This window comes from Osmerus eperlanus, chromosome 3 (genome assembly GCF_963692335.1).
Source record: "Osmerus eperlanus chromosome 3, fOsmEpe2.1, whole genome shotgun sequence".
NCBI classification, from domain to species: Eukaryota; Metazoa; Chordata; class Actinopteri; order Osmeriformes; family Osmeridae; genus Osmerus; species Osmerus eperlanus.
Window position 1 is genome coordinate 20,748,379 of NC_085020.1, and position 26,405 is coordinate 20,774,783.

The window sequence follows — 26,405 nt, forward strand, 5'->3', positions numbered from 1 at the left end:
AGCCGGACCAGGCCAGCATATGGAATTTCCCCCGGTTTCCTCGGTGTGGCTAAGTTCCTTATCAATTTGTAAGTCCTTGCCCCACACACACTCAGGAGAATTGAGCGCTGTTTAGCCTCCTCTGTAACTCCATTAGCCGCGAAAAAGTGTCCCAACCTTTCCTCATACTCCGTCCAGTCCTCGTCCCCCTCCACAAATTCACTGATCGTCCCAAACGTAGCCATCTGAACACGAGGCTCTCCTGACGCCACTGGTACTCTGAGCTGTTGGCTCCCGTCTCCAAGCTCCACTCAGGGAGATAGCCGCCAAACTAGCACACTGTTTTTAGCTAACGCTAACAAACAACACGGAATGTAAAAAACATCTTCCAATTTACCTCGTCGCCAAAATATGGGGTAACTTAGCCAAGGACACGGACCACGAAGAAGGATATATCAAGCGGTAGCTTTATATGAAAGAGCCCAGGTTGCCATACAGGGTATACTCAGGTACTTTCCTCGTGCATACGAGAATCAGAGGAAGTGCTAAACTGGTGTTAATTTATACTAGACCTCCTCCCTGGTGGTATAACAAAAGAACCATTACAACAATAGCCAGGCTATGAGTTCTGACTTTGTTTAGTAGAAATGTCACATGATGATCCTGAATTTAATGACTACTTTAAACTTCAGATTATTTGTCACCTTATATACCACCACATACCCTTCCTTATTAGAAGGATAACAGTGAACACCAGCAGAGGTCAGTACATACCCTTCCTAATTAGAAGGTCCTCCTGCATCACTGAACTTGAGAGGTGCATCCATAGACCTGTCACTCTTCATGGACACACAGCTGGGTACAGGTGAGGCTGGTCTCTGCTGTCTCATCCTGTCAACAAACACAACAAAGTGTCTTACAAACATAAATCACTAAAGTAGACACCACAGATATATCATACTGTCCAACATGTGTTGCTGTAGTCATTCATCAGTAGGGTCAGAACCAGGCTTGAATATTGCTGTTCAACTTGAATGAGTCAGACAGGAAGGTTTCCAGACCTGTTGTTACTCTGTATCTCTCACTGTGAACCTTTACCACATGGTCTGTATGTCAGCCAGGCTGGCAGTCAGCAGCTCTAACCCTGTGTTTTAGTAGGGATGTGATGAGGGATACTTTAGTATCTACAGTCAGCATCTCTAACCCTGTGTTTTAGTAGGGATGTGATGAGGGATACTTTAGTATCTACAGTCAGCAGCTCTAACCCTGTTTTAGTTTAACCAGCAGAGGTCAGTACATACCCTTCCTCATTAGAAGGTCCTCCTCCATCACTGAACATGGGAGGTGCCTCCATAGACCAGTCACTCTTCATGGACACACAGCTGGGTACAGCTGAGGCTGGTCTCTGATGGATTGGGCTTCAACACAACAGAGACAGACCTTCAGTCTCTCATTTATTCTGACTAATGATGATGTCATAATATCACTGCTGAGCTCTGAGATGGAGAACAGTCATGAACAGGTATGGATTCTCATCTTACCTCTTAGCTTTGGTGTCCTTGTCATGTTCCCCAGAGAGACTCATTTTAGAGGCAGGGCCTCCCTCCTCTCTCTCCCCTGAGAGACTCATCTTAGAGGCAGGGCCTCCCTCCTCTCTCTCCCCAGAGAGACTCATCTTAGAGGCAGGGCCCCCTTCCTCTCTCTCCCCAGAGAGACTCATTTTAGAGGCAGAGACCCCTCCTCCCTCTCAAAGTCAGAACTTCTCTCCTCAGGGTCAGATTAGAAGGATTTTAAAGCCAGACCTGTAGACCTGTAAACAAATAACAGATATAATCCAACCCTGTCAGACTTTTACCTCAAGAGAGGAAGGAAAACTAACTTGATACCAGTGGCGATTTTAGACCCTTTTTAGAGGTTCTCAAGCACCCCTAAATTTCATCTCAGCACCCCTAAAAATTATAATAAAAACATTAAAAAATATTGTTTATTATCATTTGATGCTGGTAGTTCATGAAGAAAGGGACATCCTTAGTTTTTTCATTCATTCAATATTTTGCATAATAATACATAAATGTATTTCTTGTTATCCAGTGAAATTAGGGATTTATATTAACAAGGGGGTTTAGCACTTTTGCAAGGCACTGTATTCATGTCACATTCTCATTGGGGGCTGAGCACCCCTAAAGGTCTGATCCTAGAATCGCCCCTGCTTGATACCCTCATTAAGAACACACCACTATGATGTAAACAACTCAGTTAAAATGTATTCAGTACCTCAGTCATTTACCTCATACTGACATAAGACAACAGAGAAGACAACAAGCTCCACTCCATCATATTGCATCATCAGCTGTACTGAGCACTACCTCACTTCCTCTTACAACAAGCTCCACTCCATCATACTGCTCCATCAGCTGTACTGAGCACTACCTCACTTCCTCTTACAACAAGCTCCACTCCATCATACTGCACCATCAGCTGTACTGAGCACTACCTCACTTCCTCTTAGAAAACCTTGATGGATCAGTAACGTATGACATGTGTCTGTGTGGATGTATGATTATCTATGTTTATAGAGTTTACGGGATTACAACAATGTCATTGTAATTACGGTATTTAGAAATACTTGATAAATGACCAACAACAGCATGGCTGGTTGATTAAGTAAAACAATAAAAGTTATTTTGATCTTGTTGGATCATAGTTGGATTTGTTTTAACTTGGTATTGAATGTCGGCCATTAGACTTGAGCAAAAGGCTGTTTCACTTCCTCTTAGAAAACTGGTTAGTTACTAAGATGAAGTAACTCTGGAACATCACATTCTCTGTTAATGTATGTGCACAATGATACTGTGAAGGAATATTGTAAAATCACGTACTTTAAAGTTTACTTTTCAGTTTGAGAATCTGCTTTACTGATTCTTGTAGTTACAAAATGGATCCTATGTAAAATATTTAGACTTTCACTTTTACCCTCACCCTACGTCTCTCATGTCAGGCCCCACCCACCTCCATATATGGACCAATAGGAAACCAAAGTATGAGCCTACCTGCATATATGGACCAATAGGAACCAGAAGGAGGAACATTCAAATCAAATCAAATGTATTTGTATAGCCCTTTTTACACGCAAGCATGTCACAGAGGGCTTCACATATGCCCATAGAACTGCCCCTCAACCAACCTAAACCCTCAAGGAAGACAAGGAAAAACTCCCAGAAAAAATCTCAACAGGAGAAAAAATTGAAGAAACCTTGGGAGGAGCAATTCAGAGAGGGATCCCCTCCTCCAGAGACGGTTGGTGAGAGAGAGGAGCAGAACACAGGCTAAACATAGTCATACAGTGTCGATGGGTTTTGAAACACCAAAATCCATTGTTCAACTTTATAGATGTAGGACAGGACCGGGAGACTCGCGACCAGGTCCAGCGTTGGCCGACCGACGACCAGGCAGGTGCTGACAGCTCAAACCCCCCACACCACAAGGGATGTGTGTGGGGGGGGACAGAGAGAGGAGAGCAGGGATTAGAGAATGCCAGGAGCAGCTAACAGTTACAGTCATAATAGAATGAGATCCCCACCAGTCAAGTGTGGACTGGTGCAGCAATTTAACAGAGCAAAAAAGGGTTATTTGATGCAGCCCCACACACCAAGACAGCGACAGCCCCCCTCGGTTGGAACATGAAATCTGTTCCAGGGGAAGAGAACTCTAAAATAAGTTATACTTATAGAATAAGGATGGAAACAACCCGTCCCCCGTTGCCTCCAACTAGTAACATACTTACCTTTAACAGTCGTAGAATTGACTAAACAATAACGATTTTCTTGTTTCATTATTTTATATAATTGATTTTAATAACTCAACAACAAATGGCTAAGAAGCTACAGTTGCATCAATAAATGTTTTATGTACGACGCAATTCAGTATGATTATCAATATCATGGGGTTATGGTTTGTCTGTGACAGGCTAAATGATTTGTATAATATTATCATGTTAGTCCTAAATGAATGATTCAGTGTGTTAAGCTTCAGATATACATTAGTAACCTGAAGGCACTACAGCCTACAGTATTACAGTCTTTTACTGACATCTAGTGTACAAAAGTGGAAAACGTTGTCGTAGTCCTGATGACATGACCATGCTGCCCACCTCCACTGTAATATCATGTTGCTGAACACATTCAGTTGAGGCAGCACTGCCAAGTCCCTCCAGCAGGGGGAGCTGAGTTCTACACCCTAGTTTCACACCATAGACCTGTTATTAAGTAGACTGCTGAGACATTATCATGAACAGTGTGAACATCATGAAGCTGATTATTACACTCTGACCAGAAGTTCTGCTCTCCTGTGTAAACCTGCCCTATCTCCCCTGTCCCCTATAGACCTGCTGTACCTGGACTGACTCTCACCTGTCACTGACCACCACGCTCCTATAGACCTGCTGTACCTGGACTGACCCTCACCTGTCACTGACCACCACACTCCTATAGACCTGCTGTACCTGGACTGACCCTCACCTGTTCCTGAACATGATTCTGGATCAGCTCTTGGTACATCTGAACCTGTGTTCTGATTAAAAGTTCTGCACTTGTGTTCCACTCCTGGTCTCTCTGTCCTGTTACAACCAAGAGTCTTCATGACCAGGAATATCTACACCCTTTTCTCTTGGGCTGAATCTATTTAACTTTATTAACCTTCTGTTGTAAACGCTCCCCAGATAACTGCTGTGTGCTGATTCAGCAGCACTGGAATGAGAGCAGTGTTGTCATGGCTGTGTGCTGGAGGTCACATGTATATGGGGACAATAACAGCAGTCTCAGACAGGGTTAGGGTTAGAAAGGGAGGGCCGTAGTGTCTTACAGATCTCCTCCACTCCCTCACCACGGAGGATGGCTACCGAAGTCTCCACTCCTCTGGTGGAATGAGCCTGAATGCCAGGAGACACAGGACATCCCACACCCTCATCCATGATACTGAGAGCATTGTGGAGCCAGAGAGAGAGGCTTTGTGGAGACAAAGTATCCCAACTCTTGATCCACCACAGCAGATCAGTAACTGAGGGGAAGATCTGATAGATGCACAGCATGTCAAGTAGTGTAGGGGGGTTAATATTGGTGAAACAATCAAAACGAATTCCCCTGTTTGAAGGAAGATGGGAAACTGAACAGTGTTTTAACATTAACCAATGTCAATGCCAATACCACAATGCCAATATCAATATAATTAGTTATTTAACTGTGGGTTAAATCAGAGCAAGAATGGTTAAAGTAAGGTTAAATGAATATACATTTAATAACATTGCAAATGAATGAAATCTTTAAATCATACTACTCTACCATGATTATTGTAACTCAAAGAAAGCAAGAGGTGAGGAAGGAGAAGGAGTAGGACAAGCCAGAGCTGAGGAGAAGGTCTCAGGAGATGAAGAATCCACAGAACAATGCTTCACAATTCCCTTTATACACAAGAACAACCAATCAGACCACATCTTGACCCTTACTTATCAACATATGACTTAGCAATGTGACAGGAAGTTACACAATGAGGTGTGAGACCCATCAAGCAGAGACTCTGTCCAGCAACTCCAGATGTTAGCATATGAGAGGAGGGGGCAGGGTGACACCCAGCCTTACAGTAGCATGAGAGAGGAGGGGGCAGAGTGACACCCAGCCTTACAGTAGCATGAGAGAGGAGGGGGCAGGGTGACACCCAGCCTTACAGTAGCATGAGAGAGGAGGGGGCAGGGGGGCACCCAGCCTTACAGTAGCATGAGAGAGGAGGGGGCAGAGAGTAGGGAGGGAGGGTGGGGGGGAGAGAGTAGGGAGGGAGGGTGGGGGGAGAGAGTAGCGAGGGAGGGTAGGGAGGGAGGGTGGGGGGAGAGAGTAGGGAGGGAGAGTGGGGGGAGAGAGTAGGGAGGGAGGGTGGGGGGAGAGAGTAGGGAGGGAGGGTAGGGAGGGAGGGTGGGGGGAGAGAGTAGGGAGGGAGAGTAGGGAGGGAGGGTGGGGGGAGAGAGTAGCGAGGGAGGGTAGGGAGGGAGGGTGGGGGGAGAGAGTAGGGAGGGAGAGTAGGGAGGGAGGGTGGGGGGAGAGAGTAGGGAGGGAGGGTGGGGGGAGAGAGTAGGGAGGGAGGGTAGGGAGGGTGGGGGGAGAGAGTAGGGAGGGAGGGTGGGGGGGAGAGAGTAGGGAGGGAGGGTGGGGGGAGAGAGTAGGGAGGGAGGGTGGGGGGGAGAGTGTAGGGAGGTAGGGTGGGGGGAGAGAGTAGGGAGGGAGGGCAGGGAGGGAGGGTGGGGGGAGAGAGTAGGGAGGGAGGGTGGGGGGGAGAGAGTAGGGAGGGAGGGTGGGGGGAGAGAGTAGGGAGGGAGGGTGGGGGGGAGAGTGTAGGGAGGGAGGGTGGGGGGAGAGAGTAGGGAGGGAGGGCAGGGAGGGAGGGTGGGGGGAGAGAGTAGGGAGGGAGGGTAGGGAGGGTGGGGGGAGAGAGTAGGGAGGGAGTGTGGGGGGAGAGAGTAGGGAGGGAGGGTGGGGGGGAGAGTGTAGGGAGGGAGGGTGGGGGGAGAGAGTAGGGAGGGAGGGCAGGGAGGGAGGGTGGGGGGAGAGAGTAGGGAGGGAGGATGGGGGGAGAGAGTAGGGAGGGAGGGTAGGGAGGGAGGGTGGGGGGAGAGAGTAGGGAGGGAGGGTGGGGGGAGAGAGTAGGGAGGGAGGGTGGGGGGAGAGAGTAGGGAGGGAGGGTAGGGAGGGAGGGTGGGGGGAGAGAGTAGGGAGGGAGGGTGGGGGGAGAGAGTAGGGAGGGAGGGTAGGGAGGGAGGGTGGGGGGAGAGAGTAGGGAGGGAGGGTAGGGAGGGTGGGGGGAGAGAGTAGGGAGGGAGGGTAGGGAGGGTGGGGGGGAGAGAGTAGGGAGGGAGGGTAGGGAGGGAGGGTGGGGGGAGAGAGTAGGGAGGGAGGGTAGGGAGGGTGGGGGGAGAGAGTAGGGAGGGAGGGTGAGGGGAGAGAGTAGGGAGGGAGGGTGAGGGGAGAGAGTAGGGAGGGAGGGTAGGGAGGGTGGGGGGGAGAGAGTAGGGAGGGAGGGTGAGGGGAGAGAGTAGGGAGGGAGGGTGAGGGGAGAGAGTAGGGAGGGAGGGTGGGGAGGGAGTGTGGGGGGAGAGAGTAGGGAGGGAGGGTGGGGGGGAGAGTGTAGGGAGGGAGGGTGGGGGGAGAGAGTAGGGGGAGAGAGTAGGGAGGGAGGGTGGGGGGAGAGAGTAGGGAGGGAGGGTAGGGAGGGAGGGTGGGGAGGGTGGGGGGAAAGAGTAGGGAGGGAGGGTGGGGGGAGAGAGTAGGGAGGGAGGGTGGGGGGAGAGAGTAGGGAGGGTGGGTAGGGAGGGAGGGTGGGGAGGGTGGGGGGAGAGAGTAGGGAGGGAGGGTGGAGAAAGAGAGTAGGGAGGGAGGGTGGGGGGAGAGAGTAGGGAGGGAGGGTAGGGAGGGTGGGGGGAGAGAGTAGGGAGGGAGGGTAGGGAGGGTGGGGGGAGAGAGTAGGGAGGGAGGGTGGGGGGAGAGAGTAGGGAGGGAGGGTGGGGGGAGAGAGTAGGGAGGGAGGGTAGGGAGGGTGGGGGGAGAGAGTAGGGAGGGAGGGTGGGGGGAGAGAGTAGATTTACATTTATTCATTTAGCAGACACTTTTCTCCAAAGCGACTTCCAAGAGAGAGATTTACAAAAGAGCACAGGTCACTGATCATAACACTGAGACGCCCCAAACATTGCAGGGAGCCAAACAAGAAGCACACATTGTGAAAAACCTAAATAAGTAGTAGGGAGGGAGGGTGGGGGGAGAGAGTAGCGAGGGAGGGTGGGGGGAGAGAGTAGGGAGGGAGGGTGGAGGGAGAGAGTAGGGAGGGAGGGTGGAGGGAGAGAGTAGCGAGGGAGGGTGGGGGGAGAGAGTAGGGAGGGAGAGTAGGGAGGGAGGGTGGGGGAGAGAGTAGGGAGGGAGGGTGGGGGGAGAGAGTAGGGAGGGAGGGTAGGGAGGGTGGGGGGAGAGAGTAGGGAGGGAGGGTAGGGAGGGAGGGTGGGGGGGAGAGTAGGGAGGGAGGGTGGGTGGGGGGAGAGAGTAGCGAGGGAGGGTGGGGGGAGAGAGTAGGGAGGGAGGGTGGGGGGAGAGAGTAGGGAGGGAGGGTGGGGGGAGAGAGTAGGGAGGGAGGGTGGGGGGAGAGAGTAGGGAGGGAGGGTGGGGGGAGAGAGTAGGGAGGGAGGGTGGGGGGAGAGAGTAGGGAGGGAGGGTAGGGAGGGTGGGGGGAGAGAGTAGGGAGGGAGGGTAGGGAGGGTGGGGGGAGAGAGTAGGGAGGGAGGGTAGGGAGGGAGGGTGGGGGGGAGAGTAGGGAGGGAGGGTGGGGGGAGAGAGTAGGGAGGGAGGGTGGGGGGAGAGAGTAGGGAGGGAGGGTGGGGGGAGAGAGTAGGGAGGGAGAGTAGGGAGGGAGGGTGGGTGGGGGGAGAGAGTAGCGAGGGAGGGTAGGGAGGGAGGGTGGGGGGAGAGAGTAGGGAGGGAGAGTGGGGGGAGAGAGTAGGGAGGGAGGGTGGGGGGAGAGAGTAGGGAGGGAGGGTAGGGAGGGTGGGGGGAGAGAGTAGGGAGGGAGGGTGGGGGGAGAGAGTAGGGAGGGAGGGTAGGGAGGGTGGGGGGAGAGAGTAGGGAGGGAGGGTGGGGGGAGAGAGTAGGGAGGGAGGGTGGGGGGACAGAGTAGGGAGGGAGGGTGGGGGGAGAGAGTAGGGAGGGAGGGTAGGGAGGGTGAGGGGAGAGAGTAGGGAGGGAGGGTGAGGGGAGAGAGTAGGGAGGGAGGGTGGGGGGAGAGAGTAGGGAGGGAGGTCAGGGGAGAGAGTAGGGAGGGAGGGTGGGGGGAGAGAGTAGGGAGGGAGGTCAGGGGAGAGAGTAGGGAGGGAGGGTGGGGGGAGAGAGTAGGGAGGGAGAGTAGGGAGGGAGGGTGGGGGGAGAGAGTAGGGAGGGAGGGTGGGGGAGAGAGTAGGGGAGAGAGTAGGGAGGGAGGGTGGGGGAAGAGAGTAGGGAGACAGGGTGGGGGGAGAGAGTAGGTAGGGAGGGTGGGGGAGAAAGTAGGGGGAGAGAGTAGGGAGGGAGGGTGGGGGAAGAGAGTAGGGAGAGAGGGTGGGGGAGAAAGTAGGGAGGGAGGGTGGGGGAGAGAATAGGGAGGGAGGGTGGGGGAGAAAGTAGGGAGGGAGGGTGGGGGAGAGAGTAGGGAGGGAGGGTGAGGGAGAAAGTAGGGAGGGAGGGTGGGGGAGAGAGTAGGGGAGAGAGTAGGGAGGGAGGGTGGGGAGGAGAGAGTAGGGAGGGAGGGTGGGGATCACACTAGACTAGTTTCCAGTGTGTGTGTGTGTGTGTGTGTGTGTGTGTGTACATGTGTGTGTACGTGTGTGTGTGTGTACATGTGTGTGTGTGTGTACATGTGTGTGTGTGTGTGTGTGTGTGTCTATAGGGCCACTGGGTCACCAACAAACACACAGCATGTCTTCTATCATCCTGTATAAAACATCTTTATTTCTCCTTATTTAGTCACTAAGACACTATTTAGTTCATCACATTCAGTGGGACTGAGATCAAAGACAGGATTGTTGTTTGTCAACAATTAACCCGTTAAGGAGCAGCATCACACGTGTGCGATAGTTCGAAAGCCCCACAGAGTAACGTCACACGTGTGATTCTGAACATTCCAACCGACTATTTTCCGACAGACAAAAACGACATGACAAACGCTGTAGTACGGCTTCAAAATGTACAATTAGGAGGCTAACAAGTAACACTAGCAGGTAGTAGCATTGCTACGAGTATTATGCTAGGTTGCTAGGTAACGGAAGCTAACTAAAGCTAGCTAGCTTCCGTTTTGGAAAAATAACTCACTCTGGTGGAAGCGTCGGTAATATTTAGAGATATTAATAATATTTAATATCAGTAATATTTACATCTAAAGGTTAAAACAAAACAAACATTCTACACAGCAATATTTACAAACACTCTGGGATATCAATTCCAACTGTACAGTTCAATCTTCAATGACATCTATGTGAGCACAGTGTGTGAGAGTGTGTGTGGGCTATTCTACCTGACACAGGGACACTGAGGAGTCATAATGAACCCAGAACCCAGGATAGAGGGGCTCAGTGAATGTGCTGTGGAATGTGTGCAGGTGGGTCAGTGTGTCAGAGGAGACTGTGTAGAAGGACAGAGTGCCGGCCGGCCAGTCCAGATACACTCCTACTCTGTGGGGGCTGGAGGGGGGGGCAGGTATGGCAGTGCTCTTCTCATTGTGCCTGGCAGAGTAACTGTTACTATCACAGTACAGACTCCAGGACTTGTTATTGTCTCCAAGCACACAGTCATCACCCCCTCCTCTCCTGCTGATTCCTTTATATGTCACTGCTATATCAACCCCTCCTCCACTCCACTCTGCCTCCCAGTAACAGCGCCCAGACAGACCCTCTCTACACAGCACCTGTGGCCAGCCCTCAAATCTCTCTGGGTGATCAGGATACGGCTGCTTCTCTCTCCTCCATGTCACCTTTCTGTTCTCCTCAGACAGAGAGAGGTTTCTGTGTGCTGTGTTTGGGTCCAGTGTGAGCTCACAGGCATCTGATGGGGGAGACCAAGACACAATATATTACTGATCATCATCATTCACATTAGAATGTCTCCCTCTTCCTGCCCTCCCCCTTTCATTCTCTCTCTCTCTCTTCCACTCTTCCTTTCATTCTCTCTCTCTCTCTCTCTCTCTCTCTCTCTTCCATCCTCTCTACCCTGCTCTCTGTCCCTCCCTCTCTCTCTCTTCCACTCTCCCTCTCTTCCTTTCATTCTCTCATTCTGTTCTCCATCCCTCACATGCTACCTCTCTCCCTCCAAATCCCTCTTTCCATCATCCCTCATCTCCTTACCCCTGATATGCCCCCATCACTCCATCTTTCTAGGGAGGGGAGGAGAGCAGAGGGAAGAAGGGAAGAGGGGAGGAGAGGAAGAGGGGAAGAGGGAGGAGGGGAAGAGGAGAGGGAGAAGGGGAGGAGAGAAGAGGGAGGAGGGGAAGAGGGGAGGAGAGGAAGGAGGGGGAGAAGGGAAGAGGGGAGGAGAGGAAAGAGGGGAAGAGGGGAGGAGAGGAAGAAGGGGAAGAGGGGAGGAGGGGAAGAAGGGAAGAGGGGAGGAGAGGAGGGGACGAGGGGAGGAGAGGAGAGGGAGAAGGGGAGGAGGGGAGGAGAGGAAGAGGAGAAGAGGAGAGAAGAGGGAGGAGGGGAAGAAGGGAAGAGGGGAGGAGAGGAAGAGGGAGGAGGGGAAGAGGAGAGGAAGAGGAGAGGAAGAGGGAGGAGGGGAAAGGAGAAGAAGAGAGGGAGGGAAAGAAGGGAAGAGGGGAGGAGGGCAAGAGGGGAGGAGAGGAAGGAGGGGAAGAAGGGAAGAGGGGAGAAGAGGAAGAGGGGAAGAGGGGAGGAGAGGAGGGGAGGAGGGGAGGAGAGGGAGGAGGGGAAGAGGGGAGGAGAGCAGAGGGAGGAGGGGAAGAGGGGAGGGGAAGAAGGGAAGAGGGGAGGAAGGGAGGAGAGGAAGAGGGGAAGAGGAGAGGAGAGGGAGGAGGGGAAGAGAGGGAGGGAAAGAAGGGAAGAGGGGAGGAGGGGAGGAGAGGAAGAGGAGAAGAGGGAGGAGGGGAAGAGGGGATGAGAGGGAGGAGGGGAAGAGAGGAAGAGGGGAAGAGGAGAGAAGAGGGAGGAGGGGAAGAGGGGAGGAGGGGAAGAAGGGAAGAGGGGAGGAGAGGAGGGGAGGAGGGGAAGAGGGGAGGAGAGCAGAGGGAAGAGGGGAGGACAGGAAGAGGGAGGAGGGGAAGAGGAGAGGAGAGCAGAGGAGGGGAAGAGGGGAGGAGAGCAGAGGAGGGGAAGAGGGGAGGAGAGTAGAGGAGGGGAAGAGGGGAGGAGAGTAGAGGGAAGAGGGGAGGAGAGGAAGAGGGAAGAGGGGAAGAGGGGAGGAGAGGAGAGGGAGGAGGGGAAGAGAGGGAGGGAAAGAAGGGAAGAGGGGAAAAGGGGACGAGGGGAGGAGAGGAAGAGGAGAAGAGGGAGGAGGGGAAGAGGGGAGGAGAGGGAGGAGGGGAAGAGAGGAAGAGGGGAAGAGGAGAGAAGAGGGAGGAGGGGAAGAGGGGAGGTTTGAAAGAAGGGAAGAGGGGAGGAGAGGAGGGGAAGAGGGGAGGAGAGCAGAGGGAGGAGGGGAAGAGGGGAGGAGAGGGAGGGGAAGAAGGGAAGAGGGGAGGAAGGGAGGAGAGGAAGAGGGGAAGAGGAGAGCAGAGGGAAGAGGGGAGGAGAGGAGAGCAGAGGAGGGGAAGAGGGGAGGAGAGTAGAGGGAAGAGGGGAGGAGAGGAAGAGGGAGGAGGGGAAGAGGAGAGGAGAGCAGAGGAGCGGAAGAGGGGAGGAGAGGAAGAGGGAGGAGGGGAAGAGGGGAGGAGAGCAGAGGAGGGGAAGAGGGAAGGAGAGGAAGAGGGGAGGAGAGGAAGAGGGGAGGAGGGGAGAAGGAAGGGGACATAGCACACACAGACGTACACACAGTATTGATGTGGGTAATTGTGTTAAATTACTGCTTCTAAAAGTGTGTGTTTACAGTGTGTGTGTGTGTCCATTTTTGACAGTGTCCAAGTCACTAATGGTATTGTCCCTTGTATGACCTTGTGTACTAGAACCAAGTAGCAGTCAATACTCACGTCTCCAGGCCTTCAAAAGGCCAGGTTTGATCCAGCACTCTCCACCATGATCCACACTGTAGGGATAAGCAGAGGAATGATGAAAATACACTTCACCTGTTGATAAGTGACTTAGCAACTGACTTTCTAAGTAAACATGTTGTTTCTCTCTTATCATCAGAGGTGTATTCCAGAAAGCAGGTTTTACAAACTCTGAGCCTAACCCTGAACTCTGACTTGATGAACCCTGAGATGGGAAGCTCAGAGTTATCGCTTCCAGAACAGCTGATCTGAGTTAGTTCATTTCTAATTCACTGGAATTACATTTAGCAGTCATTTAGCAGACGCTCTTATCCAGAGAATTAGAAATTCTCATGCGTGCAGCCGAGTATGAAGACATTTTCAGAAAAATATTACTATTAAAAATATTTAATAGTAGAGCTGCACGCAGCATACTGATTCGCTCAGCCCCTTCTTGCCCCGCTCGCGTTCTCTCTCTCTCACTACAACAGACACGTCTGTGAATAAGCCCCCTCTCTCCGTGCACGCTCTGAATGCACGGGTCAAACATCTTTTTCCCTCAGAGACAACAGGACAATCAATCTGGAGTTTACGAACGGTTAGGCCCAATCCCAATGTCCACCCTCACAGACTTTGAGGCACGTTCTCACTAAGTCTGTGAGGGCTTAGGGCTGTCCCACTGTCAAATTGTCAAGTTCGTGAGGGCTCTTTCGAACACATTTTATGCACCCGTAAGTCTGCATTTTTGCAGACTTGCCCACAATTCACAGCGTAGTGACGTGAAACACGAGGGTTACCGGGGGAAGCCTGGAAGAGAGAAAAAGATCTTGGCTAACCCTCCTCATAAGACAAGAAAGACAAAGAACAGTAAACAAACAAGCATGGAAGGAGCAACCAACCCTGACGTAAACAGAAATAGAAGTTAGAAATAACAGTTAACATCAGAAAGTTTAAACACAAAGCTCACTGACGGTTAATATAGCCAGAACTGGGTGTAGTAGGGCTGCACAATTAATACAATTTTAATCACGATCACGATTTTGGCTTCCCACGATCAAATTTGCGTGATGGAGCGATATTTAAACTTCCCCGACTGCAAGCAGCAGTCGGGGAAGAGTTATAAACGGCTGCGTAAAGTCGGACATTCCTGCTTCCTGGTTTGCTGCGTTGACGTCAGTCATGGCCGATCAAGCGCTGTTTGCTTACTTCATCACTGACGAACTGCATGGTATAATTAGCCTACGTGACAAAAAAAGTTGTTTTGGTTAAAATCAACAAATAATCATGATAATTAATCGTGATCTCAATGTTGATCAAAATAATCGTGCTTATCATTTTGGTCATAATCGTGCAGCCCTAGTGTGTAGGTTGTCCTTTGATGATAAATTCCAAATATGCTTTCATCAGATTTGATCCAACAACATTACTATTTTACCTATAATGCCGCAAAGTGCTGAACCATTCCAATTTATAGCATTTTGAGCTCTTGTAGCCTCTTGCAGTCAATCACTTACTAGGTGACGTCAAGTAAGTGTGTGAGGGTTCAGGGTTTAGGGTTTAGGGGGGACATTGGGATTGGGCCTTAGTATCATCATTCTCTGCACAAAGGAGTCCAAAACTGAGTAAATATAATAATATTTGTAGTTAAAAACATTCGGCAAATATAACAATATGAGTCCAACATAATATTTATATTATATGAAGCTCAAAAACTATTTTGCGCTCAAATTGATTCCATTTTCTTTTCTTGTTGAAGTCCCTAGCTACATTCACTTCAAACCGACACTAGGACCTAGGTTTGAGCTGAGCTACATTTTACAACGTCTGGTTTTAGTGACCTCTCTTTCTGGAGCTAAAAAGAGTTTCCCTCATCTCAGGGTTTAAAAACTCAGTTTTCACTAAACCCGCTTTCTGGAAATACAATTATGATTGTGGCAACAACCATATTGTAGATTGTAGAGTAAACATGCAGTTTTAATTGTAACATCAAGAAATGCAAGGCCTATTAACGTAATTAGATATATTCAGTGTTAAGCGACATTACCTAAAGAGGTATATAAAAAACAAACATCTCCTTACTTGAGTTTCTCCAGTCTGCAGTGTGGATCCTCCAGTCCAGCAGAGAGCAGCTTCAATCCTTTTTCTCCTGGATGATTGTAGCTCAGGTCCAGTTCCCTCAGGTGGAAGGGGTTGGACCTCAGAGCTGAGGCCAGAGAAGCACAGCCTTCCTCTGTGACCAGACAGCCTGACAGCCTGTAGAAAGAGGATCAATATTGTGACAGAATCCATCTGGGCCTCCAGAGTTAGTCAGCACAGAGGGGTTCATTTGGCAGGTACTGTCATAGCTGCACCTCCCCTCATTAGACAGAGTGACCCACGTAATCCAATATCAGAAAAGTTGAAGATGTAACTCTTTATCCTGTATAAGAATGATACAGTGTTCAGCATTCCATTTGTGTAGAGAGGCCAACCCCCCAGGTGAACTATAGGCAAGGTAAAGGCTTAGGTAAACAGGAAGATCCTTATCTGAGCATTTCACGTAAGTTAGCCTAAGCAGGGCCACTTTAAGACATACGCATGCACGCACGCACGCGTGCAGGATCTATGCAAGGGAGCCAATGAAAGAAGAGCCATGTGACAAACAATTTGATATATTTGTACAACATGGTTTTTGTATTGGGAATGTTGGGATGATAATAGAGAATCGAGGATAAAGAACAAGCAAGTTTGCTTGTTCAATATTTCCACTATTTTAAACAGTTATCATATTCCAAAGGAAGAAATATTAGTGCATCTAAACCAGCCAAGATAAATTAGAGTAGGCTATAGGGAAAGGAATTGCACATTTGTGTGCCAGATAATATTTCCACAAAAACTCCCCCATTAAATACAATACATCATGACAGTTTGCATGATTTGAAATGGTCACTTATTATCACACTGGTATTAAATTATCACAGCAAACAATTACTGCACTGAACTGTAAGTAAAGCAAAAATAACAAAACCTGTAATTATCACTCGAATCATTCACGTCTTCTATGCTAAACCTAGCAGTCACGTGAACGTGAATGAGGTGAACGAATCCTTTCTGTTTCCTCTACTGAGCCAATGCAACAGTCCCTATGCGCTGCCACGAGAAGATGAACGAATCACTCACTGAGACGACTCGTTACTCCCCAGTCATTCTAAAGATTCGTTCAAAATGAAGGAATCGTTCACAAACGACACATCACGACTGGCCTCTTGGTTGACGTGAACATACCACTTTACAATTAATAGACGTACACAAAAATAAATAAAAATGGCCATTCCTCTGTATACGGAGGTAGTGACCAAATCAACTAATAAGTCTCCCTGTGTGAGTTCTTGTTTAAACTGTAGTTAAGCTGTAGTTCTCCTTTAGCTTTCCGGCAGAATAGACAGCATCTATCTTCCACTTTCCTAACTGTAGGAGCCATTTGTGTTTCTTATTGACATGTCATATTATTTTGGTTAGATAGAACTGTCAGAATATTTTGGACACTGGGTGGCAGTCATTGGAGGCACAGGGTTCTATATTTAGGGACACAGGTGACAGGAAGGGGCACTGGTAGAGGGAAGGGACACAGTTCTCACCAGACCAGAGAACAGACCACAGTGCACAGACCACCAATGACATTGGGAAACCTGGTATGTCAATCTACATTTTACAACTATGCATAATAAATAACAACTAAACGGCAAATAAGGGCTGGAAAATCTGATACATTGTGTCAGCATAAGATCACTCCTAAACTACCTGTGTATAATTGCAACGATATAGACGTATTGGAAAACTAGAAACATTAAGCGAGAACTCGCCCTTTTATTGGAACTTGAGCTTCAAACTGAAAAAGGTTTTTTGTATTCCACAAAACCTGGCCGCTATCCCCAATCAAGGGACATTGTCGTCACATGCGCTGGTCTGACAGATTGGAAACCCTGAAGTTCAACGCGCAGGGAGAGTGTGTACTGGCAGCATCAAGCACGCTTTATTGATGCTATAAAAGCCATATTGGGAAACAGCTAATATAATGGGGTTGTTCGACTGAATGCTAAAATCTTACAACAATATCGTCTGTTTGAAAGTCGTGCAGTCGGCATACAAACGTTCCTGCATTACGCCAATGAGGTCTTATGCATAATAAACAACTAAACGGCAAATCCCTCTCCTGCTGCCTCTTCCTAGCTAGATATTTGTAACTACCTCCCGTTCCCCCTACCCTGCCTCAGTCACCTAAAATGTCATTTTACATATAAAACAGTGAAATATCAGCCTACCTGGCGAACTTGTTCCACTGAGTTGGATTCCAACTGAAGAATATCCCACCTCAGTCGCTCTTTATTAGCTAGCTACAAAATGTCCTGGTTTATACACCGCGAATATCCTGTGGTAATCCTGAGGTAAACTTCTTCTAAATTACAGTAAAAAAAACTGAAATACTTTTGTTCTGGACTGGAAAGTCATGTTTTGTTGACTTAAACTTTCAGATGTTAGCTACATTTTTCTTATCTTTGAATTTTCTGAGCAGATATACATCGCTGGTTCCGACGCCATTAGTTAATGTCGTTCTTTTTAGCAACAAGGCTAACTGATTCAGAGATGGAGATCACGTGACAGAGCATGCAAACACGTCATGCTTTTGGACAATATTATCATAGTAAAATAACAGCAAGTTCTTCTGAAAAATGAAAGGGGAATTAAATGGAAGTGAAATTAACCAAATGTATGCAAAAAAAAGTTAGCTACCCAATAAATGTATATATTTTAAAATAACAGAATGATTATCAGTATTTATTTAATTATGTTAGGTCATTAGATAACCATATTCTGCTCCAAAAGAGCAACATAACTGCCTGTTGGCTCTGCCTTCCGTCCTGAGAGAAGAGGAACTGCTATATTCGGATGCTGTTCGTGGATAACGGTGATGGAACAAACGGTTAATCGTCAACACCATCATGCCTATGTCTTTCTGTATTTCAACATTTTATATCTTGCTAAATATATATATATATATATAGTTCTACACTGCTCAAAAAAATTATGGAACACTTTTGAAAACACATCAGATCTTAATATCTTGTGTGGCCCCCACGTGCTTGTATGCATGCTTGACAACGTCGCGGCATGCTCCTAATGAGACGACGGATGGTGTCTTGTGGGATGTCCTCCCAGATCTGTCGAAGGGCATCAGTGAGCTCCTGTAAAGTCTGAGGAGCAACCTGGCGGCGTCTGATGGACCGAAACATAATGTCCCAGAGGTGTTCTATCGGGTTTAGGTCAGGTGATCGTGAGAGCCATTCAATTGTATCGATTCCTTCATCCTCCAGGTACTGCCTGCACACTCTTGCCACATTAGGCCGGGAATTGTCGTGCATCCGGAGGAACCCAGGACCTACTGCACCAGCGTAGGGTCCGACCATGGGTTCCAGGATTTCATCCCGATACCTAATGGCAGTCAGACTGCCGTTCTCTAACCTGTAGAGGCCTGTGCGTCCCTCCATGGATATGCCTCCCCAGACCATCACTGACCCACCACCAAACCGGTCATGCTGAATGATGTTGCAGGCAGTACAGTGTTCTCCTTGGCTTCTCCAGACCCTTTCACGTCTATCACAGGTGCTCAGGGTGAACCTGCTCTCATCTGTGAAAAGCACAGGGTGCCAGGGGCGGACATGCCAGTTCTGGTGTTCTATAGCAAATGCCAATCGAGCTCCACGGTGCTGGGCAGTGAGCACAGGGCACACTGTAGGACGTTGCGCCCTGAGGACACCCTCATGAAGTCTGTTTCTGATTGTTTGGGCAGAGACATTCACACCAGTGGCTTGCTGGAGGTCATTCTGTAGGGCTTGGGCAGTGCTCAACCTGTTCCTCCTTGCACAAAGCAGCAGATATCGGCCCTGCTGATGGGTCGAGGACCTTCTACGGCCCTGTCCAGCTCTCCTAGAGTAACTGCCTGTCTCCTGGAATGTCCTCCATGTACTGGAGATTGTGCTGGGAGACACATCAAATCTCCTTGCAACGGCACGGAGTTGGACAATATGTGCAACTTCTGTAGGGTTAAGAAATCGCCTCATGCTCCCACTCAAAGAGATCAAGAGGGAAAAACTTGAAATGGCCTCCACATGCAAAACCAGTCCTGTTTTGGGGTCGGCTCATTGTTGCCCCTCTAGTGTACCTGTTGTTAATTACATCAACACCAATGCAGCGGAAAGTACCCCTCTGCTACTTAACTGACCAGATCATTATCAGAGAAGTTAATTCATGCCATACCCTGATAAAAAACTGTTCCTTTAATTATTTTGAGCAGTGTAGTTTAAAGTTGTTACATTCTTGTCTGCATTCTGTTCTCTTTTTGCTTTAATGCTATGTTACATGTAGCAAAACCAACCTCAAGGAATATAATGGCCAATATTATCTTTAGTGATCTGTGCAAATGACCAATACAAGTGTGTTCAACTTCCTAAAGAGCAGCGTTGCACCTGACACTTAAGGCCGAAATATACTTTCCGCTATGTACGTGTACACATGCTGAATGGCTGCAGCACGTATCCTGCGTTCGTTTGATGCCTACTTTGTGCACGTCTCCCTGGCCCTTAAATGTACGCATACGCAAGGTGCAACACCGACAGAAATCGTGGGCCAGTATATTATCCCTGCATCTCAGATGGAATGCTACCATCAACCTACCCAGACGCTCCCATGTCACCCCGCTCTTCATCTCCCTCCACTGGCTACCCATCACGGCCCGCATCAGATTCAAGACCCTGGTACTGACCTTCCGAGCGGTGAACGGAACTGCGCCTGCCTACATCCAGTCTCTCCTCCAGCCTTACACCCCTACCCACGCCACCTACGGTCTTCTTCTGACAACCGTCTGGTGGCCCCACCTCTCAAGAGCACCCGCTCCCAACCCAAGCTCTTCTCCTGTCTGGCCTCCCAATGGGGGAATCACCTCCTCACCTCCATCAGAGACACCGACTGTCTCCCCACCTTCAAGAAAAGGCTAAAGACGCACTTGTTCCGGGAGTACACCAGCACTTAAAGATTTGTTGGATCAGATGTTAGCTTATTTCCTCCAGGAACACAATGACAATTATTGAGGGACTTGTTGGTCACTCCTGTTGGTTAGTTGTAACTGATTTAACTATTTGTACTCGCTGTGAATTATATTATTGTTGCTTGCTTTCCACCAGATACACTCTAGCACTTTAGAGGATCATGTTGATTAATTGTACATGCTCTTATGTTTCTTCCCTTTGGCACTTATTTGCTTTTTCACAATGTATGCTTCATGTTTTGGCTACCCGCAATGTTTGGGGCTATCTCGTTGTTTATGATCATTGACCTATGCACTTTTTGTAAAGCTCTCTCTTGGAAGTCCCTTTGGATAAAAGTGTCTGCTGAAAGAATACATGTAAATGGACCATCCTCTGAAGTAAAAATAGCCAGTTACAGAGTAGTATTATACACCAAGCACATTTCTTGCTATTCCTAATCTGAAACCCTTCATGCAGTGGAAGAGGCGCCAATCATAGGGACTGACGTGGAAATTGACACCATACTGTTGAAACGATGACGATGGGTATGATTATGGATTTATCTGATTGAAAATGAAATGTTGAAAATGTTCACCCCTTTTAGTATTATTTTATATTACTGGGAACCATATGTTAAGCTGTTGACTTATAATAGTTGAGCTTAGTATTATTACCACTAAACGATAGAAGATATTGAGCCTGAGTGTGAGATCTGGGTGACAGAGGCTGAGGAGTGAGGGAGAAGGCCACCTGGAGGCAGGCAGAGGCCTGAGCTAGAAGTCAAGATCTGCTGTTTTTGACCCCACACCTAGAATCTTATCTGTGGCCGCCTGCACAAGGTCAGCACTAGCCCTAAGTAGGGAGGATTTACAACGAGCCTGATTGTGTAAGCAGCGTGAGCAGCCTCATCGTAAATGTGGGCTACAGAACCTGTTTTAAGAGAAAAACGTATTAGTGTCACCCAGCAGCAAAATGTACATCTCCAAATTTAAGCAAGGTCAAAGGCATCAAAGCTAAGGTGCGAGTGAAATCTGAAACCCCCAGAACAGGTGTTATGCGTAAGATCGAAGACCATCTGTAACTATCAATAGTAAAATAACACATGAAAATAGGTGAGCAGTATGTAATTGCATGCCTGGGGGGTAAAGATCAGTTGGGTTCCGGAACCTGCTCACATTTATTGGGATTTTTGTCATCTTGAAGACCAATAAAGCCATTGCATCAAACTTTGCCAAGTTCCAGTGCCGTTTTTTGAACTTTGAAGATTGATTGAAGACTTTGAACATTTTCAAACAACAGCACAAAAGCTGCCAGATGCATAACTCCCTGTCCAGGTAAATGTACAATAATATGAGGAATAGTATATCTTAACCCTTGTGTTGGAGCCATTATACAACTTTGTTTTGTTTTATTTATATACCACATTGGTGATGCTAATAAATGGGCAGTTTTATGTTTGAGCACTGGGTGGAGCATTGTCTTTGGGAAGGCATATAGGTAATTAACAGCCAGGGATACACAGGTGTGTGGCTAGGTGGAAAAGCATACAGCTTTTCACAGTGTCAGGTTTGTGTGTCATTGTTTGATTTGTGTGCAAAAGAAAATGAATGGAACTAATCCAAAAATGAAATGAAATGGACTGTATTGCTGGTGCTACCGTGAGCAGGCCGTCAGCACAGAAATGCAGACATATTGTGGACATTGAATATTGGCACACAGAACACGCGTCCAAGCAAATGCTTCCCTGGTCCCACCTCATTGGCCTAATGTAGGAGTTGGTAAAAGACTCTACACCTTGTGTTGTCATAAGGGTCAAACATGACTGCTATTATATTTAACAGCAGAGAAAACCCCCAAATAGTTTTTTTTTTACCCAACTTCAAATGTCTTACTTTTCCTAGTGACCCCAACATTTGTAAAATGTATAAAATAATTAACATCACAACAACCACAAAGACACAGTGGAGGGGGTGGAGACGTTTCCCTCCACTGTGTCTCCCATCTTCCTTCCTACCCTCATTTATCCTGTGTTTTCTGTTTGGGGTCAGTTCTTCTTGTTTGTCAAGCCTACAGTACCAGCATGTTTTTCTCTACCTCCTTTAGTCTTTTCTGCCTCTTAGTTCCCCTGGTCCTTACATCCTGCCTGCCCTGACTTCGAGTCTGCCTGCTGCCCTGTACCTGAATGACTCTGCCTTGTGGATGACAAACCTAGCCTGCCTTGAATATTCTTTGTCCGTCCCCCTTGTACCTTTAATAGACCACAAACTTACGACCAGTGTGTGATTCAGTGTGTGGTGTGATTATAACTGTTGTTGTGTCATGTTGAACAGGTATGCAGACCTGAACCACAAATAGTTTACAATAACGTCCAAAAGAAAACACACCTTGTGTAATTACGCAAAGAGACGCTCACCGATGAGGCTGGGACTAGGCCTACATAAAACCGGCATTAAAAATTTTGTTTAAGTTGCTTGGCAGAGTTTGTTTGTGATAACGAGCCAGGCCACCTAAAGCTATGTAGCTAATGATGAATATAAAGTTATGTTACCTCAACGTTAACTCATGTCAGCTGCATACCTCTCCCGACTTAATAAAACTAAGTTAAACGCTGTGGTACCGCGCTCCTTCACTTGGGTGAGAGAGAGATGTGAAAGCAGAGTACTAATCCGCCTCTAAGAAAAGAAAAAAACGAATGCATTAAATATAATGCATTGCCTGGCCATAAGCACACTGCACTACTTTGAGAGTGCTAATTTTTAGTTCAAATACACAGTTACAGATCAAATTTAACTTTTTACCGAGTCAAACCCTACTGCTTGTGTGTTTTGAGTGGTCTGGTCTTGACCCGGTATCGCCCTGACTTGGTCTTGGACTTGACTCGGTATAGCCCAGTCTTGGTCTTAGTCTTGACCCTTTCCCGACCCCTCAAAGTCTTGGTCTTGTCTCGGTCTCGATACACCTTGGTCTCGGTTTAGGTGATCTTGACTACAACACTGTCTCCTGGTTGTGTCATGTTGAACATGAATACAGACCTCAGTGTCTCCAGCTTGCAGAGTGGATTCCCCAGTCCAGCAGAGAGCAGCTTCATGCCTGAATCCCCCAGGTTGTTGTTACTCAAGTCCAGCTCTGTCAGATCTGAGGAGGGGAGAGCTGAGGCAAGCGCTTCACAGCACCGTTCTGAGAGGTTACAGTCATTCAGCCTACATGACATAAGGAGAACATGAGACATCATGAGTCACGTTTTGTATTATAGGAACATACGATAATCAAACACTATGACATTATGTGCTGTTGTAATATTATCTAAAAAATAAAAATAAAAGCCTTATACATACAGAGCAGTTTTGGAGTCTTTGACCACTGGCAGCAGCCTCAGAAGACCTTCCTCTGATCTGAAGTATTTCTTCAGGTCAAACACGTCCATCTTCTCTTCTGAAGTCAGCAACACAAAGACCAGAGCTGACCACTGTGTAGATGAGAGCTTCTTCTCACTGGAGAGACTTCCTGAGCTCAGGTAGTGTTGGATCTCCTCCACCAGAGAATGGTCATTCAGTTCATTCAGACAGTGGAACAGATTCATGCATCTCTCTGGAGAGGAATTCTCTCTGATCTTCTTTTTGATGTACTTGACTGTTTTCTCATGGCTCTGTGTGTTGCTTCTTGTCTGAGTCAGTAGGCCTTGTAAGTCAGTCTGGTTGGACTCCATTGAGAGGCCCAGGAGGAAGCGGAGGAAAAGGTCCAGTTGTCCATTCTTACTCTGCAAGGCCTTGTCCACAGCACTCTTGTAGAATCGGACTTCTGGTTTCTCTCTGAAAAGAGCCAACAGTTTGTTGGAACTGGAAGGTACTGGATTCTTAGACATCAGATTCTCATCGTTGTTGATGAATGAGAGAAACACAAACACAGCAGCCAGAAACTCCTGAAAGCTCAGATGGACAAAGCAGAACACCTTCTTCTGGAAGACTTTACGATCCTCTCTGAAGATCTGTGTGAACACTCCTGAGTACACTGAGGCATCACAGACATCAATTCCACACTCTTTCAGGTCTTTCTCATAGAAAATCAGGTTGCCTTTCTCTAGCTGATGGAAGGCCAGTTTTCCCAGTGACTGAATACTCTGAATGCTGTCTTCATCCCAGTCTGAATCTGTCTCAGTTTTCCCATGATACTTCACTTTCTTTTGTATGGTCTGCAACACCAGAAACTGTGTGTACATCTCAGTCAGGGTCTTGGGCAACTTCTCTTTCTTCTCTGTTTTCAGCATGTCCTCTAGGACAGTCACACACATTAGGGAGAAGACTGGAATGTGGCACATGATGTAGAGGATCCTTGATGTCTTGATGTGTGAGATGATTCTCTTGGCCAGGATCTCATCACTGCATCTCTTCATGATGTACTCATCCTTCTGTGGGTCATTGAACCCTCGTACCTCTGTCACCCGGTTAACACAATCCGAAGGGATCTGATTGGCTGCTGCAGGTCGAGTGGTGATCCAGATGAGAGCAGAGCGAAGAAGGTTTCCTCTGATCAGGTTGGTCAGCAGCACATCCACTGAGGTGGACTTTGTGACATCACACCAGCTCTTGTTCTTTTTGAAGGCTAAGGGCAGTCGACACTCATCCAGACCGTCAAAGACAAACAGAACGTTGTACTTTTCGAAGTTGGAGATTCCTAATTCTCTGGTTTCCGAGAAGAAGTGATGGACAAGTTCCTTCAGACTGAACTCTTCTCCCTCCAACAAATTCAGCTCTCGAAACGGGAGAGGAAAGATGAACTGGATTTCCTGATTGGCTAGTCCCTCAGCCCAATCTGTGATGAACTTCTGCACAGAGACAGTTTTTCCGATGCCAGCAACTCCTTTTGTCAGAACAATTCTGATATGTGTGTCTCGTCCAGCTGAGGGTTTAAAGATGTTGTTGCATGTGATGGCAGTTTCTGTTTTTGCTGATTTCCTGGATGCTGTCTCAATCTGTCTCACCTCATGTTCTTTATTGACCTCTCCACTCTCACCCTCTGTAATGTAGAGATCTGTGTAGATCTTATTGAGAAGAGTTGCGTTTCCTTTTTTAGCTATGCCCTCAAAAACTTCTTGAAACTTCTCTTTCAGTTTCAGTTTGAAATGATCGATTAATTCAAGAACACCTGGATAAAACAAACATTTTATATTTATTAACATACCTATACAATGCAAGCCTTCTAACTGACAACACTCTCTCTTAAAGCTGTACAATAATACTACTGCTAATATCTTCATAACTCAACATATGAAGTGGATGTTGCTTTTGAATACAGAATTATTTAGAGACAGGAAGAGTCAAGTGCTGCATTGTGTCAAAGTCAGGTCTACAGTTTGTTGTGTGTGTTGATTGTTTGCCTGTAGCTATGCAGGTTTGACTCTCCCATTTCGACTTGTGTTGGTTGACAAAATTATTATTACTGATGAGATGAAATGGACGTTATTTTCCCAAGGTACCTTTTTTCCTGACATACAGTATATGAGCAGTGTTGTACCTGCTGTATAATATAGACTATAAAGACATATACTAACAATACATCATATGGTTTAGTCCTGAGCCTAAGGTTAATGTAGGACTGTAATGAACAGTGTTGTACCTGCTGTAAAATATACAATACATCATATGGTTTAGTCCTGAGCCTAATGTTAATGTAGGACTGTAATGAACAGTGTTGTATCTGCTGTATAATATAGACTAGACATACACCAACAGTACATCATATGGTTTAGTCCTGAGCCTAATGTTAATGTAGGGCTGTAATGAACAGTGTTGTATCTGCTGTATAATATAGACTAGACATCCACCAACAGTACATCATATGGTTTAGTCCTGAGCCTAATGTTAATGTAGGGCTGTAATGAACAGGGAGACTAAAGAGGGTTTGTACTGTTGAGCATGAGGGGCTGAGCTGTTACTCTATCAAGCCCGTTGGCTGATGGCTTTGGAAAGGCAGGCTCAAAAAATAATAAAAGAAAGCAAGTTCAAAATACAGGCTCACCATTGTCTTCACCACTCCTGTTTGTCTCTTGCTCTTTGTCTTCATAGAGTTGTCTGAAGAAATGAAATAATCATGTAAATATTGTTTTTGATTTGAACAGAAATGACAGGTTTGCTGCTTTGAGGTTATGCCTCACTTACTGTAAGCATACAAAGTATTTTCCACTGTCAAAATGATTGTATACTTCATTATTGTAATGTCTAATTTACATTTACTCATTTAGCAGACGCTCTTATCCAGAGCGACTCCTGTCCTTGTAAGTACAGGGACATTCCCCCCGAGGCAAGTAGGGTGAAGTGCCTTGCCCAAGGACACACCGTCATTTGGCAATCGAACTGGTAACCTTCAGATTACGAGCCCGACTCCCTAACCGCTCAGCCACCTGACTCCCGTCTTATGATTCCACATTAAAATACATGTTTACTGTCTTACGTTGGTGAGGAGGTGCTTTGCTGTGGGATCAGGGATGCTTCCTCTGAAACAGAAAGGTTGGTGTGTAACTTGTCTGAATGGGCGGAGACGCCACCATGTATCAGCAGCAGGAGTTCAGAACAGAAGGAGGCTCCTCACTGATGCTCAATGGCACAGTACAGTATATCATATATTGTAGCCTAGACATTGTTTTATTTGTATTTTCTTACTTTGTAATTGATACTTGTGAGAACA

At 47.5% G+C, this 26,405-nt stretch overlaps 2 protein-coding genes across 2 annotated transcripts in view; both read right to left on the reverse strand.

Moving 5' to 3' along the window:
• LOC134017038 (NACHT, LRR and PYD domains-containing protein 3-like) overlaps nucleotides 1–26,405 on the reverse strand; it is a 101,577-nt gene that overhangs the window by 72,873 nt on the left and 2,299 nt on the right. The gene's annotated exons all lie outside the window — the stretch shown is intronic.
• Nucleotides 9,466–25,800, reverse strand: LOC134016948 (protein NLRC3-like; the record flags this gene model as incomplete). Its single annotated transcript, XM_062456194.1, has 6 exons — nucleotides 9,466–10,574; nucleotides 12,664–12,719; nucleotides 14,743–14,916; nucleotides 22,757–22,924; nucleotides 23,060–24,866; nucleotides 25,740–25,800. Coding segments are annotated over 6 exons (2,802 nt in total), but the record flags the coding sequence as incomplete, so codon positions are not given.